At 37.5% G+C, this 16,342-nt stretch overlaps 1 protein-coding gene across 2 annotated transcripts; it reads right to left on the reverse strand.

Annotated features, from left to right (window-relative positions):
• Positions 1–6,545: 6,545 nt before the first annotated feature.
• vegfd (vascular endothelial growth factor D) lies at positions 6,546–15,990 on the reverse strand. 2 transcript variants are annotated; one of them, XM_077203648.1, is made up of 7 exons: positions 15,188–15,990; positions 11,475–11,673; positions 11,153–11,343; positions 10,315–10,451; positions 9,860–9,963; positions 9,509–9,630; positions 6,546–7,091 (listed from the first exon to the last, which is right to left on the reverse strand). In XM_077203648.1, exons 1-6 carry the CDS (start codon positions 15,275–15,277, stop codon positions 9,533–9,535), a joined length of 819 nt encoding a protein of 272 aa, XP_077059763.1. In that variant the 5' UTR covers positions 15,278–15,990; the 3' UTR covers positions 6,546–7,091; positions 9,509–9,532. The 2 variants fall into 2 exon arrangements, with proteins under 2 accessions (XP_077059763.1, XP_077059764.1); XM_077203649.1 differs by lacking the exon at positions 9,509–9,630 and having other exon boundaries at positions 15,188–15,586.
• Positions 15,991–16,342: the final 352 nt, after the last annotated feature.

The raw sequence follows: 16,342 nt of genomic DNA on the forward strand, positions 1-16,342 counted from the left end.
TAGTGGTCAGGGCCCACTTGCCCACAAGGCAAAGCGTCATGGGGCGAAGGAATAATGTGGATAGACCACTTTTATGTAACACTTATGGTAATTTTGGAGCTTGACATCCACAGTTTCCATTAGATCAGCCAGGATATTCTTCAAAAATTCCACTTTTGTGTTCTACAGAACAGAGAAAGTCTTTGGAATTACGTCCAATTCTCAGATTGTTCTGAACGGACATACAAGGCCAAGAAATCTTCATGGATGTATAGGGTGTGTATTTCTTGAAAAGCACCTCATTCAAAATTTCTCTGTATGCATCTGTAGAATTTGATTGATAAAAGATTTGATTTTGATAAAAGCCCTGCAATTAAACTCTCCCTATGAAAATTGTTCCAATTAAAACCGCCCTATACAAGAAAGCCACTATGGAATAAATACCAGCATCGAAGCAACTGAAGCCATTTTGATACATTTTGTCTCGCATTTCTCTTGTGAGTGAGAAATAACATAATACAAAAATAGCACTTAATGACTGTTCATTAGTCCATCTACATGCATCAGGTGCAGAGTGTAACCAATATGTGATAATTAGTCACAAAAAACAAACTTTAATTGACACAATATATAATTTCTTTGTTGCTTTTTAGATTTTAAGAACTATATATCTTTATCATTATCTTTATAGTTATCGTCCTTGGTATGAACAGGCCTTAATGCTGCATTCACATGTCATAATTGCATTTCTATGGCAACACTAATAATGGCAAAATGCATCTGCAGAGGTCCGGTGGTACAAGCTCTTAGACAATTTCGAATTGTAATTACGAGTCCTACGAGAATGTGAAAGCTTTTTTAAGGGCGTTAAAGAACTAGCGGCGACAAAAGCAGACTGTGTTGTCCCTTTGCGTTGGCTGCGTCTTGGCCAAAAAGCTGCTTTCGAACAACTGTGTAAGGAAATAACTGTCTTTATTAGCAGGTATCAATAGCCTATATTCATCGTTCAAAAAGAGAAACTGAAACTTGAACTGCAGATATACAAATGTAAACAAAGCAGTGCTTGCTTACCATTTTGAATAGCAATCATGTTTATCACTGTCTTCATTCCAGGCATCTCACGTTGTAATGAAAATACTATAGTTAGCATTTAGTTAGGATTTTAGCACTTCTGGCTCCATCGTCTCGAAGTCAATGGTTTTTTTTAATGAGATTTTGGTTAAATGGCTGAAATAAGGTCTAAATTCATAAAAGTTGTGTTCAACTGTGATAATTATCTTGATGGATCATCATATAAGTATCATACACTTTTGTTGATCAAAGAGCTTTTTTGTTGTGCTGTTTGGCCTACAAAGTGAAGCATACCTGCATTAATATAGCCCGGGACACACCAAGCCGATGACCGGCCATCGGGCAATGTCGGGCTGTTTTTAAGTTTCGGTCAACTTGTTTTTTCCAGTGTGTTCTGCACCGCTGGCTCTAGGTGGACAGGGTGATTCATCATGTAGGCTAGAATTGGCGTCAGGTTGTCGGTGAGAGAGAACTCTGATTGGCTGGTTCAGTTTTGTAAATGAGTCTAGAGAGAGTCCACAGATGTACAGACAGAAGGCTGTTCTCATTTTACACCATCTTACCTGAGTGTTCCTTGGCGAATATTTTAATAATAAAATGAGGTAAGTGGAATAAATAAAGTAATCAGAATGATTGATATTCAAAATATATCTGCATAAATTGATTGTGGTCAATTTGGTGTTCAAGCGCAGCTTTTTTACCCCGACACAGGCAAAAAAAGTTAACGAACGGCTCTGTGTAACGAACGGCTCCGAGACACGAAGGTTGAGAATCCAAATGCAGTTTTTAATGGGAAAATCCAAGATCATAAATGGTAGGCACAGGCAGGTCAAAGCACAGGGTAATCACTTCAGTCCAAACAATGACAAACACATCCAGAGGGTGAGATGGGAACGGGAAAACCAGGACATAGGCAGATAAGGAACCAGGACACCAGCAGATAACAGGAACATGGAGAACATTGGAAATGCTCAGAAATGCGGTGTTACACATACAAGACTTCGCAGGGAATGAATGTGAAAACCAGGTTATTATATGGTGAGTTAAACAAGGTAATGAGACACAGCACGGGTGGATGCAAGTCCATGCAGAGAGTTATGGGAAATGTAGTTCCATTAGGGAATGACAATAGTCCGGGGTGGAGTGCCCTCTGTTGGTAATGATGGGCACTCTCACTGGTAATCGTGACAGCTAGTCTTTGGTGTTGATTTTGTGTGTCTACCTTATGGCCCTGACGCCGATTCACTATGCTGAATCAGGCGAATTGCCACCGACATATGAAACACACTGTAAAACTAGCCCAACAGGCGCTTACCAACGGCCGATCGCTGGCTTTGTGTGTCATGGCCCATACAAGTTGGAATCTCATAATTACGGTAATTCCGTAATTCCGTAAAATGCAGAGAAAAGCGCATCCGATTATAGGGCACATGCAAACTGCACTCTGTCACAAGGCTGAATGCAGCGCAAATAGCAAGAGCATAAAAACGCCAGCCAAAAAAATGGTAAAAAGTATAGGCTCAGTAAGTGGGAAAAAAAGAATGCTGTATTAATGAGCTTAATAATTTTAGGTATATCTCCACCAGTATAATCGCAGAAAATGAGGTGTTATTTTTTTATAACCTTAAATTTGAATCTTTTTGCAAAGAAAGCCAAAGATCCTTGGAAACAAAGATCCTTGGAATGGCATATGTGAAACAGGCCTGTATGTTGTTTATATGGAAATTTCAATGACTCAGTTGGGTGAGTGGATAGATAAAAACCTGTTTATTTTTTTCCACTGAAAGTATTAGGCATATTATGGTAGGTTACTGGCATGAAATTATAAGCCTAAGAATTGCATGAGAGAACAGGCATGATATTTTGTGAGACAAAGTTTTTTTTTTTAAGAACAAAAAATATAAAGTTCAAACACTGTTTAGTTCAAAGGTATTATCAGCATAGCTAACATAAACCTTCTTAATCTGGAATTATTTCAAACACGCACACCAAAATGAAAATTTAAGAAAGCAGATCCCGATCCACCTTATCTGTGCACCTATATATTGCATTTCATAAACACTGGAAAATTCAGAAGTAATTATTTATTTTCCACTCATGCCAAAAGCACAATATAAGCTATACAAAATATAGCTTTAGAATTTGCTATCTGTCTGCTTGTGTACTTTTTTATATGGGTTAAAAGACAATAATTCATCATACATCTTCTTTTCAAGAATGTATCAAAGGCAGAAATGAAGGATGAAATATTTCTGTGTAGTTTTCTTCTGCAAGAAGTTTACGATAAAATTCATGATAATGTGACCAATCAATAACTGTTAAAGGCAATTTCAAGACTTTTGGACATCATTTTTTAAAACTTAAAAGTAAAATTTTTTGTTTGTTTATAACTTGATTAAAACTCATTATACGCGTCTCCTTGTTCTTATGAGCTTTACTGGACTGTACATTTTTGAACTCCCCTCTGGGGCTAAGAAAAATAGATCAGATCCAGACAGAAATATCTAAACAAGATCAGAGCTTATTATATCATAATCTTATAACTTAGAAAGTACACAGAGTTGAGTCAGGTTCAGGACATTAATATTTCAGTATGATGTAGGAACGCAGACATAAACACCCATGAGACTCATTTTCTTATTTTTTTATATTTTGTTGTGCCTTGCACTTGGACAAGCAGTATTTAGTTGTGACAGGCTGACCTGAATAAGTGTCAGTGGGTCTTCCATGAATATGTAGGAGAATGTTGTGTGGATATGCCGACACTGGAGTTTCAAAACTGTAAGATGAAATTGAATCTCTACGGGAAGCATGATTCAACACCATCAGAAAAAAAGGAGGTCAGTCTGCTTTCAAAACTGTTTTACTGAACAGTTTGAGGTTTTTGTTGTTTCCTAAAATTGTGTTCTCAAATCCAACACACTTTTGTAATATAAAGTAGCAAATAGTCAAAATGAATCCGTTATTTTGACAGTTTGAGCATATGGATGTGATTTTGATTGCTTTGGGACTTTTATTTTTTATTAAAAACACTGGACCAACACTAGCATTTACTGCAGCAGTTCTGCAACCATCAGAATCAATCCAGTTGTAACAAATAAACCTGATTATAAATTAGATAATTAGGAAACTAGCAAAAAACTAAATTAGCTAATTAAAAGTTAAATTAGCTTAATTTTTACCATTGTCTTGTCTGATTTTCATCTTTCGAAATAATGCTCAAGCTAAAAAGTTAATTTACAGTTATTTATAAAAGGTCAGTATGAAAGAGACATTTATTGTCAAATTTATCTTACTAGAAGAATTCATTGTTGTACTATAGGCTAATCATGTTGGAACTTTCAGAAGAAATTAACTCGATTAAAAATGTCTCTGATAATTTCAGTCTGACCTTCAGAGTTCGTGTGGCTCATTACAGCATGCATTAATTTATGAATCTGCTTATGAATGATGGTGCAAAAACTTAAAACTTTTAAAAACTTGAGAACTCAACATAAACGTATTTGCATGAAGACCTAAAGGCACAGCGAGAAGAAACTGTCAGAGAGAGAGTGGAAAATGATGATAAACAACATGATGCACAATAGGCTACCTAACTAATTGTATGAGCAGACCTCAGTTCAAATCTGATTATTTGTGTATTTGATTGGAATCTGATCTAAAATTATTGACTGTCTGCAATGGGTATCGCAACTGTTCAGTTTTGTCATTTTCTGCTCGTCCGCACTTTCAGCATGTTTCCTATAACAACGTCTGATGTTTAAGTTTTACATGGCTTCAGAAATTCACACAAACCACGTGAAATCTGATCAGAACGGTCAGACTGAAACGGATTTCTGCGCGATTTGAATAGGATTTCAAACCACACATGAATGTAGCTTTAACGGATTTGTAAAAATTGCATTTCATGTTAAATGCAGATTCACATTAGCAGAGATAAAATGTCCCATCATTGCTTAAGGGGCATAATGATGGATGTTTTTAAGTGGTCATATGAACAGAATGATTTAAAACCCTTAAGTGAAGAGTTGAATAGAGCAAATGAGTGCAGTAGGGATGCAGTGAGTGCAGGATTTTTCTTATAGGGACGTCAAGGCTGGACTGTGCTTTTGCCGCAAAGTGATCCGTAAAGGTCAAGATATCTTGGACAACTCCCAAGCATTTAACACTCCAGGGGGAAACGGCTGTGTGACCTTTAACAGGAATGGACAGAGAGCATGTGGGCAAGTCGCAACCTGGAGGAAGAGGATGTCAAGGATGAGCTTGAGGAGATGAATAGGTTTCTGAGTGAAAATGTCAGGAGTGACAGGTTGCCTTTATTGTGGAATTGATGTGGAAAGTTTTCAATGCAAAAATACTGGAGGTTTTGTTCACCCATTTATCACAACCATGTCACAGCCCTCTATTAGAATGTATTGAAACTGTATCTTCTCAATAATTAAATATTTTTTAAGCCTATATTAATATAATAATTATTGTAATATCCATCATATTATTCTGTTTACTGCTGAAAAAAAAAGCATTTGATTGACCAATGAGTCAGACATTTCAATGCTTCATTTGTACGATTCCGAGCAAATATTTTGAATTAATATTTAATGTTTACATCGGTATGAAGCTGCTGTTGCAATACAATATGGCAGAAAATAGAAATTTAATGGCTCAATCCCTACTTGAAAAAGGTGTTGAGAACAGCTGACTGCTGCTGTCACGCTACGTTCCTTTATGTTTGAGCCAACTATATGTCATTTTAGTTTTGTTGGAGTCAGCTTTGACATCTGTTTGTTACACTGGTCGATAGTTATCATCAAATAGGGTGAGACATCAGACAATGAGTCATGGTGCTCTTACAAATGTTTTGTGCAAATAATGATTTATTCACGTTTGCCCCCAAGCTGCTAAGACCAATTATTAATATCAGGGTTATGATGGTATTACTGTAAGTAAACGGAAGAGTTTCCATGGAAATCTTACCAGATGAAGAATACGTCAGGCAAAACCAGCATGAACACTATAGATGTATTTGTATTGAAAATTGGTCTCTTATAGTTGGACATACTGACATTTAAAGAAAGATCACCAAGGAAAATTAATTTTGTGTGTATAAGTGTAGACAAGAACAAAAGGAGATCTGGAACAAAAAACTACAGGAAAATTAATCTGACATTAAAAAAAAACAGTATACTGGAAGTAGTCTATATTTCTATAGAAGCACACTTGTACAGTAAGAAAGACAGTATACAGTTCAGTAAACACACATGACTGAAAAGAACCATATTCACTGTTGGATTAATATTGATTTTAGGTTAGACCAAAAACTACAAAACAAAGTGTTGGAAAAAGAATTATAGGTGCACAATTTGCAATGGTATGATTTTATGGGCTTTTGGCCTTTTACATAAATGAAACGTCCTTGAAACATGCCAAGGATCCTCTTTTATGCTTTCATATACAGCATTATAATGGTCCTTGAAAACATCACAATCATAGGCCTATTTATTAAATTTGCAATTTTTTATTTGAACATTATTTTATCTTCGGTACATTTTTCTTATTGTTGCCAGCATGCTCAATGGTGAACAAAACTTAACCAAAGAGGCTTAGTCATTGAAGTACTTCTGTATGTATATACCATCCAGCATAAAGTCCTCTTGTGGAATGGAAACATGACCATATTAGCCCATCTGGAAACATTTTGAAAAATATAAGTTATACTTAAATATAACTATTTTAGATATAAATTATATCTAACAAATTCCACAGATATTCTTTAGGGTGAAATGTTGACTTCAGTGCAAAAGAGACATATAACTCAGATAACATTTTTCATTCTGTTCAGACAGGAAAAGCAGTGTTGTTGTTATATTTAGAAAGCTATCGCTGCCATGATACCGATGAGATGTTTGAATAAATGTTAATAAAAGTATTTTTATTTGATATAAATAGAGAGATAAATAAATTAAATGGTATTTTGCAGTCTCTGCATTTGGCACTTGCAGATCGTCAAGGCGTCGTGTTCATCGTTGTTTTCTCTCTTGCAGCTGTGAAAGAATATATAAAACTGAGTGTCATTGATTAGATGGTGAGAAATATCTCAAACCTGCCTCCCCCAGCTAACAGGGAATGTTCTCAGGACATTTGGCTGACATTCTGGCAAGGTTCTCTCAATGCTATAAACAAAAAAAATTAAGTGAATGTTAAAGGGGTCATCGGATGTAAAGTTCATGTAAAGTTTGTAACATTCTTTGGTCAAAATTCCTCAATGGTTGTGTAAAACCACACCCTTTTTACCTCCTGAAAAACAGCACTGTTTACAGCAACCCGTTGCGGTGCATGTCTCTTTAAATGATAATGAACAATTGCTCACCCCACTCCTCTCTTCCAACAGGGGGCGTAGATACAAGACAAGTGAAGTGCTGCCTTGGCAAAGAGTATACAAATGGCTGAGGGCTGAAATATGCTAATACGGGACAGTCCGTCTGCGGTCATGGGCAGAGCATGAGCAATATGACATCATATTAGTCAGAAAATCCAAACCGCTGGATTATTGAGAGTTTTTAGACCCTTTGAGGATTAAAAAAAGCGAGTGAATGGATTTTTTCATTGTATGGTGGTAGTGTCCACACACTGCAAAGACACATTTATTTGCAAACTCCATATAAAAGTGAATTTTGCATCAGATGACCCCTTTAAATGTTCATTCAAAGTAATCGGGTCCTTAATAATGTTTTCAAGACGTTAGCACAAAAAGATTATTTAACTTTTTTTGTCTGTAATGTTTGGATTGAACATTTGTCTTATTGATTTTAAATATTACTACTTGTTTCAGGACATCCAAAAAACATTCAAAAGTAAAGGCTAACTAATGATTGCGAAATGATAATGAAAATACAAAAACAGAACAAAATAGAAAATTACCTAAATGTTAGCATAGCCAAGAACATTTAAAATAACCAAGATTTCGAACGTTCTTTAAAACATTTTAGGAGCATATTCTTGTTAGCTGGGTAGTTTAATATTTGACATGAATCTGAATAGCAGACTATATGCGTATAAGACTGAAAAGCTTTGTTAAGGGATCATTTAAAGTGATTCAAAATAAAACTTGACAGGGCCATCAGATCCCAACGTGGAGTGGCACAGCTACCAAATAAATAAATACGTGGACATGAAACTTTAATTTCTGCTAACATTACTTTATAATGTTATGCATAATATATTAGGCCAAAAATGAAAATTATCCCATAATTTACTCACCCTCAAACCATCCTAGGTGTATACTATGACTTTCTTCTTTCAGCTGAACCCAATCGGAGTTATATTAAAAAATATCTTGGCTCTTCCCCGCTTTATAATGAGAGTGAATGGTACCTTGTTTTTTTAAGCCCAAAAAAAAGCGCATCCATCCATCATAAAAGTAATCTATACGGCACCTGGGGGTTAATAAAGTCCTTCTGAAGTGAAGTGATGTGTTTTTGTAAGTAAAATAAATATAAACTGTAATCACTAGCTTCCGGTAACGGCCGTACGGCGTACGCGAATCGAGTTCCGGCAGAAAAGTGAACTCTGACCCGACATATGACTTGGATGTTGGAGTAGTGTAAGCTTAGACGCCTCTAGACGGTTCAAACAAATAGGGCAGGGCAATAAACCCAAGCTCCTCCGACATTTCTCTTCAAATTTTTTCGATTTAGACTTCTAATTCGTGACCGGTGTTTTGTTTTGCTATATCCTCTATGCTTCCGTGTTCGTCAATACATCATGCGTTAGGTCAGAATTCACTCTTCCGCCAGAACTCGACTCGCATACGGAAGCCAGTGATTCTAGTTTATAAAGTTTATGAAGCTTCGCTTCAGAAGGCCTTTATTAACCCACTCGAGTCGTTTGGATTACTTTTATGATGGATGAATGCACATTTTTGGGCTTCAAAATCTCAGTTACTATTCACTCCTATTATAAAGCTTGGAAGAGCCAGGATATTTTTTAAAACAACTCCGACTGTTTTCGGCTGAGAGAAGAAAGTCATATACACTTAGGATGGAGAAGAAGACTGCAACAATATTACAATATGAATGCTGAAGTGCTTTGAGATGATTTGTATTGCAATTGATAAATGAGACGCAAGATAACGGCAGTTGCGTTTGTTTGAATCAAAAGAGAGCGAGTATGCAATGTAATACGAGAGACGCACAAGCAACACAGATTTCAGTGAGTGCAATATGAGACTGAAAGAGCACACTGAAATACCAGACAGCAGAATCGCGCGACTGACCAATCAGAATCAAGTATTAAACAGCAACGGAAATACATTTTTTTTTTTTTTAACATGTCGATTGACACAAAAATACTCAAAGAAACTGTAAATCAAGCAATGTAATTTTCATTCAAACATTACAAATTAGTTTTATATTTAATAGTGTGAGATAAATTAAATGTATAGTTTTGAAAATCATTCTACCTTTAGAAGATTTGTTGAATTGTGTCACGTATGGTGTAATCTGTCTGTCCATACTTTTGGAATACATTCACATCGCTCTACATCAATCTCACAGTCCTCCTCACTGACAGAAGATGGCGGTTCTGGTAAAAAAAAATAAAAAAAAGCAAAAAAAATAAATAAATGTGCTATCGCAGGTGTAAAAAAATTAGCACAAATATATAAATCATGTTGTTGTGTGTGCCTTATTGGGTCTATATTAAATGAAAGTCCCAGCAATATAGAAAGTAAATAAAAAGTAACACAGTCATTCGTGCTTTAGGCCAGAACAGGAATTGGCAATACGGGAGCTGAAAACAATTACTCACTGACCTTGTTTGCTGGAGGGGTACGTCACACATCGCTCCGCCATCCAGTCCCATATTAAACCTTTGTTGCATAGCCTCTTGTCTTCTGGCTTACGTGTAGGAGAGCAACTGCAAACAGACACATATTATGAAGCCAGAAAGCACTCCTACATATGGCTGACACTCAGCAAGGCACAATCTGTAATTTCTCTTAGAGCAACACTGTTGTATCAACAGTGAATAACAGTGTGGCACTGGATAAACAAGGGTTGGGTCTAACATTTCAAAGAGTTTGATGATACACTACAAGAAGTACCCAGCCAATTTAAATTAAAATATATTGCACTTAATGTAAGAGTAGGGGAATGTTGATTGCCTCATTGATAATCAAGCTCTAAAACTGTTAACTGGAGAAACATTCACTATAATCTCATGCAATTTACCTAGTTTCATATTGTTACATATGAGTCTGGTACTAACCCGTTCTTCCTGTGCTTCTCACGAACATGTCTGCGGATCAGCGCGTGTTCCTGGCACTTACACTCAGTGTGATTGGCTATTTTCACCAGCACAGGCTCTGGTCCAGATTTATAAGGCGCCAGACTCACACTCAATATCTGTGAGGAAGAGGACGGCTTTTACGAACAGTCAAATGGAACAGTATGTGCACATAAACACACACGTTAAAGGGATAGTTCAAACAAAAATTTTAATTCTGTCATTGGTTTCTCAACCTCAAGTCATTCTAAACCTGCATAACATACTTCTGTGAAACACAAAAGGAGAAATTTTGACGAATGATACCTGCCGCTCTTTTCCATTAAATTTTCCACAAAAGCACCATAAAAGTGGCTAAAATGAGGGTAAGTAAAAGTTGACAGATTTTTTATTTTATTTTTGGGATAAACTGTCCCTTTAAGACTGTGTAAGGGGCTATTCAAACAGAACATGTTTTTGCATATCACTGTGCTGCCTTTCCATTGTTTTTCTATGTAAACATGCGAGAGATAGATGTGTTTGAGCTTTGCGCTCACATCTTTTGCAGCGTCCTGTGCTTTCCAAAAATGTGGCTCCAACTAAAGTTTCTACTTAAAAAAAAAAGGTGTCTCTAAACCTTATGTTGTTGGGGGTTTTTTTCAATGCAAAAATTTTCTGTGTGAATTGGTCCTAAGATTGCATATTGAGAATGTTCTATATCAAATTCTTAAAATGTTGAATGAACTGCACATCATTTCCATATAAATAAGCAAGTACAAACAGATTATATTGGACATTAATTTTTATGTAATACCCACGCAATGCAATGAGTAGTGCTCACAGTTTTATTGACATAAGTCATGCTTGTATTACGGCAGGTAACTCCCTCTTTGTTGCAGCAGCCGCCACACCTGAAGACAGAGACGCACGGGGGCTTGAAAAACACTGCTGTATTGGTGCCCAACTCTTTAGCCACATCTATACACGTCTCTCTGGGCATACACTGTGTTTTCTGCCATTCATCATCAATATCTGAAAGATAAAAAAAAACAATACAAATACAAAAGTATACATTTATACTTCTTGTACATTTGCCACCACATTGCTAATCACAAATCTTAAACACCACATATTCTCAATTGTGCTTGCATGAAGGTCTCAACCTTTTAGCATCTCTGGGCTGAAAGATGCGGCCGCATAGCGAGTTGACCTGCGGTTCTCGGGTGGAGAGGTGTCGTCAAAGTGCTTTAGCTTGAGTCTGCATCTCCACAGCTTCCAGTCTGGGTATTCGGTCAACATCAGAAGCTCATCCAGACTCCCAGCTTCCCTCAGTTCTTGTTCCCACTTCTCCTGGTTTATGTCCTATGAAAGAAACAATCTTGAATGATGACATTGGGGCTGCAGGTTTTAGTACAGAGGCGAACAATTCTCCGAAGAATATGTTTGAGGCATGCTGAGCAAAAATCAGAGTATGGAAGAGCACAGCAGAAGTTAGATAAATCAAAGGATTATAAAAATGAATGCTCTAATTCTACACAAATTAGGAACAGTTTCTTTCCCCTTGCATCATATAAACTCCCTGCTGTCTGTGAGGTATGTGAAGTCTTGCCACGATAAAAGGCCAACCAGAAGGATATAACCACCAACACCATTCTGTGATATTTAAATTAGAATTCTGTCCACTAGAGGGCAGTAGTGATAATCAATGGATTTCTCAGCATTTTTGGCTGTGTAAAGAATCTGTATTACACTAGGGAAAGGATGCAGCTGTTCCATAACCATGATTTATAGGGTTGCATCAGACCTTAAACAGTGCCTTAGTTTTACAACTGCAATATAATCCACAGAGTGTTCCCTCAAAACTTGCTGAAAAGATCTATAAAAGAATTTTACATAACTATGCAACCATCAGCATAGATGGCTGAATGAACATCTGAAACAGTTCTAAAGCTCTTCTAAATGGACAATCATACACAATTAGACTTTGCAAGGCTTACTGAATTTTAAGTTATTTAGAACTTATCTAGAACTGTGTGTTCAGTCTAGGTTTGCTGTCAGGCCATAAAGTTCAGATTTTCTGCTTTCAAACCAACTTGTGTAGCCAAACACATGGAACACCCTCTGGCAGAGGCCCACTCTAAACAACTGGAACATACACTCTATTAGCTCAGTATGGACCACCTGTTTAGAAGCTCAGTGAAGACACAGATCCCAGGGATTGGAGTTTGGGACGGCTGCCACCAATATGAACAGAAGATCATGGCTGTTTAGCAAAACATGGATTGAATAACTACTAAGTGCCTAGTGACAGCTGCGGAATAACCTTTACAAAGTCACCAGTGGTCACTCTTTCAATGACCAATGTTGATATTGATACCTAGAAAGTCAAGTAAATAAATGGCAATCCGTCAATACAATGGCAATATTAATTACACCACAGGTCTGGATGTTTCTTACTGGTCAAATGTGGGGTTCGATCTGATATTTCCTTCTATACTACGGGGCTGTTGAATGCTTGAATCTGATTGCTTGATGGACATTCTAAGGTGTGTAATTATTTTCAGGGAAACACATGGCTAAAGTAGTTCCAGACAGGTCTTGACCGCATTACAGTTCCATATCACTTCCATGGACCAAATGATTTCCTTACAGCCAACAACAGCAAAAGAACCAAAACCCACAGCGACCCTGACCAAGCAAATAAATATAGTAAACAATAGGATAAAAACAAAAAAAATATTTCCCTGACAATTCTCGCTAGCACTAAAAACGTTTTTGAAGCAGATAAACTTAAGTGTTTCGCTATTAGAGTTACATTGCTCGTCTTGTTGCTATGACAATTGTTTTGTACACTGTGGTGGACTATTTGTTTTCTTAACAGAAGCAGAACATTATATTCAAATACAATTATAACATAACTTCATAATTTTCAAATCAAATCAATATTTCATTCAGTTGTCAAGTGATAAGGGTGATAATGTACAGTTACTAGTAGCCAATCGCAAAAGATAGACTACCACGGAGCTTTAGGCCTCGATAAAACCGAATAACAAATGTACACAAATCATAAAAACAAATGATTTGTTGAGCATTTATATTATACATTATCTTGAAACTCAATAATTTAAAGAAAAAAAAAATGTTGCAGTACTTATATTAATTGGACATGGGTACTGTTTTGGCCAGCCTGATAAATACATCAGTCACCAATACCCTTCATTACAAAGTAGAAAAGCAAGTGGACAGAGTTAATGGAGCAGATTATGCCCATGTAAGGTTTGCTGGAGTGCATTTACAAACCCCGAAGTCTACCACCTCTCAATCAATACCACATGAGTTATTGAGAATATTGAGTTAAGCAGGCAAAAACCAGCAATGGCTTGGTTTTGATTGTTTACTACACACCGGGTGTGTCCCACAAAAAAAGGCTGAATAAAAAAAAACAGCAATAGAGGCCAAAGGACTTCCAAATCTCAATCATGCTTTTATGAGACGGGAAAGCCACAAAGCGGGCGGAAAGTAAAACAGCCGAGGCTGGGATGGAGAGGGTTGGCACGCGATATGAAAGTCATCATCAGAGAAGTCTCGCATCCAGCTGTCGTGTAGTGACATTATCTTCTATGATCCCTTCAGTATGTTAGGGTGGAGACGTCTGCTTTCACTTATCCACGCATACAATGCAACAACAAACAGAAAGAGCGAAATGAGGAGAGAATGAGGAGGGGTTTAAAAGAAAGAATATGAGTTACTTACAATTGTGCATTTTCCCTGGACAAGCTTAATGAGGTAGAGGCCCCTAACAAGGAAGAAGAAACTAAACGGGTGAGAACAGTGAGAGTTTGAACATATAAAAGACCCTACGACGCCTCAGGCTGCACTTGGATACCAGGCTTCATGCCACACACACACACACACACACTAACACTGCCTCTTTATGGAGTGTATCTGTAAAAACGAATAGGATATTATGCTATTGCACCATTGCTTGGAACTCATCACCCTTCTTATGTAACCTATCATTGATATCACATACATGCACTGAAAAACAGATGAATGGCCTTAACAGCTTGTCTTTGGAAATTCTTACTAGTAGTCATAAGGTTCCCAGCGTGCTCACAGGGGACACATCAATCTTACCACGAAATAATTCCGATTTCAAACATTTTCATTGACTTCAGACTGATTCAAGCCTCATTTCCCAAGGTAACACAGGAAAATGATCAAATTTGCTATTTAAGTCACCCGAAGGTCACAGCAGGAGGCCCCATCCGGCCCTGCTGAGCTTGCAACAGGTCCCTGTTCAGTGAGTCAGCGCAAATTGACATTTTAAAGAGGCAGTTTACCCAAAAAGGAAAAAAGAAAAAAAAGTCAGTGGGGTCCAATTTTGGTTTAGACCCCTTTGACTTTCATTGAAAGAATAAAACATTCTTTAGAATCAGAATAATGAAAGTCATACAGGTATGGGATGAAATTAAGGTGAGTATACTCTTAAAAATAAAGGTTCTTTATTAGCATGTATGGTTCCATTTAGAACCTTTAACATCACTGGAATCTTTTTATTCAGCAATTTTAATTTTATAAATGTTCTAAGAGCTAAGAAAAAATTGATCTTTTAACAACTGTTCACTGAATAGTTCTTTAAGGAACCAAAAATGGTTCTTCTACTACGTCGCAGCAAAAAAAAAAAAACCCTTTCGGGACATTTGAGAGTATAAATGATGACAAACTGGTTATCTGGCAACTAAATATGGACATTGTAACAATTATAAATGAAAACTATGTTGAATTTAACCTCAGTATCATTCAAATTCTACTGCGAATAAAAGGTGTTCTGTAGTTTTTGCTGCTCTTGGTGTTCTAAATATGCTATACTCACTCTTTGGGGTCTGTAGGCGTCCACTGCTAGCATCAGTCTGACATACAGGAGTAGCAACATGTGAAATCCTGCACATTTCTGTGTCTTCATCCTGCTACTTACTCTCCAGGGTACCGTCCACCAATTAAGCAGTGAGGGGAGGCCAGTCTGCGTATACACTCACGCACACTCACAAATCACGCGGCAGGTTTCTCAAACAGGACCACACAGGCACACCAAGAGAGACCCGTGAAACAAGCTTTCCGGAGCCAAATGGGATCTCCTCTTTAAAAAAAAAAAAAAAAAAAAAAAAAAAAAAAAAGAGGAGGAGAAAAAGGCATCAATCAGTGCTGGTCTAGGACAGAACTTGGCTGAGGATGAACGTCTTTCCCTTCTGTTTTGTATGATTCTTTCTGATCAGGACGACCCCTTGGTGTTGTCATTCGTCTCGGACCGGCCAAATTTGGCCCAGTGTCTCCACAGACCAATATGTGTGTTTGCAAAATCCGCCACGGGCTCACATCCAATATTCTCCAGCCGCCAGTGCGTGCAAGGCCATCTGGGAGGCGTGCATTTCTGTCCCGTCGATGTGCGCTCCAGTCCCACTCCACTGTCACGTTTCCTGCTTTGCAGACTTCCAGGCTCAGTTGCTCACACACAGGAACATGTGGTTTTAAATGTGATCCAGACCTCTACGGAGAACAAGGAGTGAAGGAGGGGGAAGAGGAAGAGGAGGAGGAGGGGGAGGGGGAATGGAGGGAGAAGAGAGAGAGAGAGTGCGAGGAGAAGAGAGACTGTCTCCAGCCAATATCCCACTTAAATGCAGTAAAGTGGCAGGATGAAAATCGAGAGGAGCTAAGCTGACATGCCCTTTCTCTCGTTCCCTGTGTGCGCGTCACTCTCAAGTACATCCAACAATGAGATTGTAATACGAATCGGGAATTAGAGGAAGCTTTAATGCAGCGTAATGTGTTGTGAGTGTGGTTCTGCACCCACACTCCGTGTGCTCTATCGGATCATCTAAATGCTTTTTCTTTAAAAGCTTAGAGGAATCTATTACACTATTGTTTGTGTAGATTGGACATGGTCGCTTATATAAAATGTGGATGAATTGTGTGGTCAAATATAAGGAAATCCTCAAGGTTAAAGGAAACTTGCCACAGATATTAGATAAAG

This window comes from Siphateles boraxobius, unplaced genomic scaffold (genome assembly GCF_051911475.1).
Source record: "Siphateles boraxobius isolate OS27281-9 unplaced genomic scaffold, OSU_SipBor_1 5, whole genome shotgun sequence".
NCBI lineage: Eukaryota > Metazoa > Chordata > Actinopteri > Cypriniformes > Leuciscidae > Siphateles > Siphateles boraxobius.

Bases quoted from the DNA above. Each gene is read 5' to 3' on its own strand.
- vegfd (XM_077203648.1), bottom strand. From the start codon at position 15,277: ATGAAGACACAGAAATGTGCAGGATTTCACATGTTGCTACTCCTGTAT. The intron at 11,344-11,474 runs GTTGAGACCTTC...TTTATCTTTCAG, and splicing joins CAGCCCAGAGATGCTAAAAG to ATATTGATGATGAATGGCAG. The intron at 9,631-9,859 runs GTCAGTGAGTAA...TTTTTTTACCAG, and splicing joins GTACCCCTCCAGCAAACAAG to AACCGCCATCTTCTGTCAGT.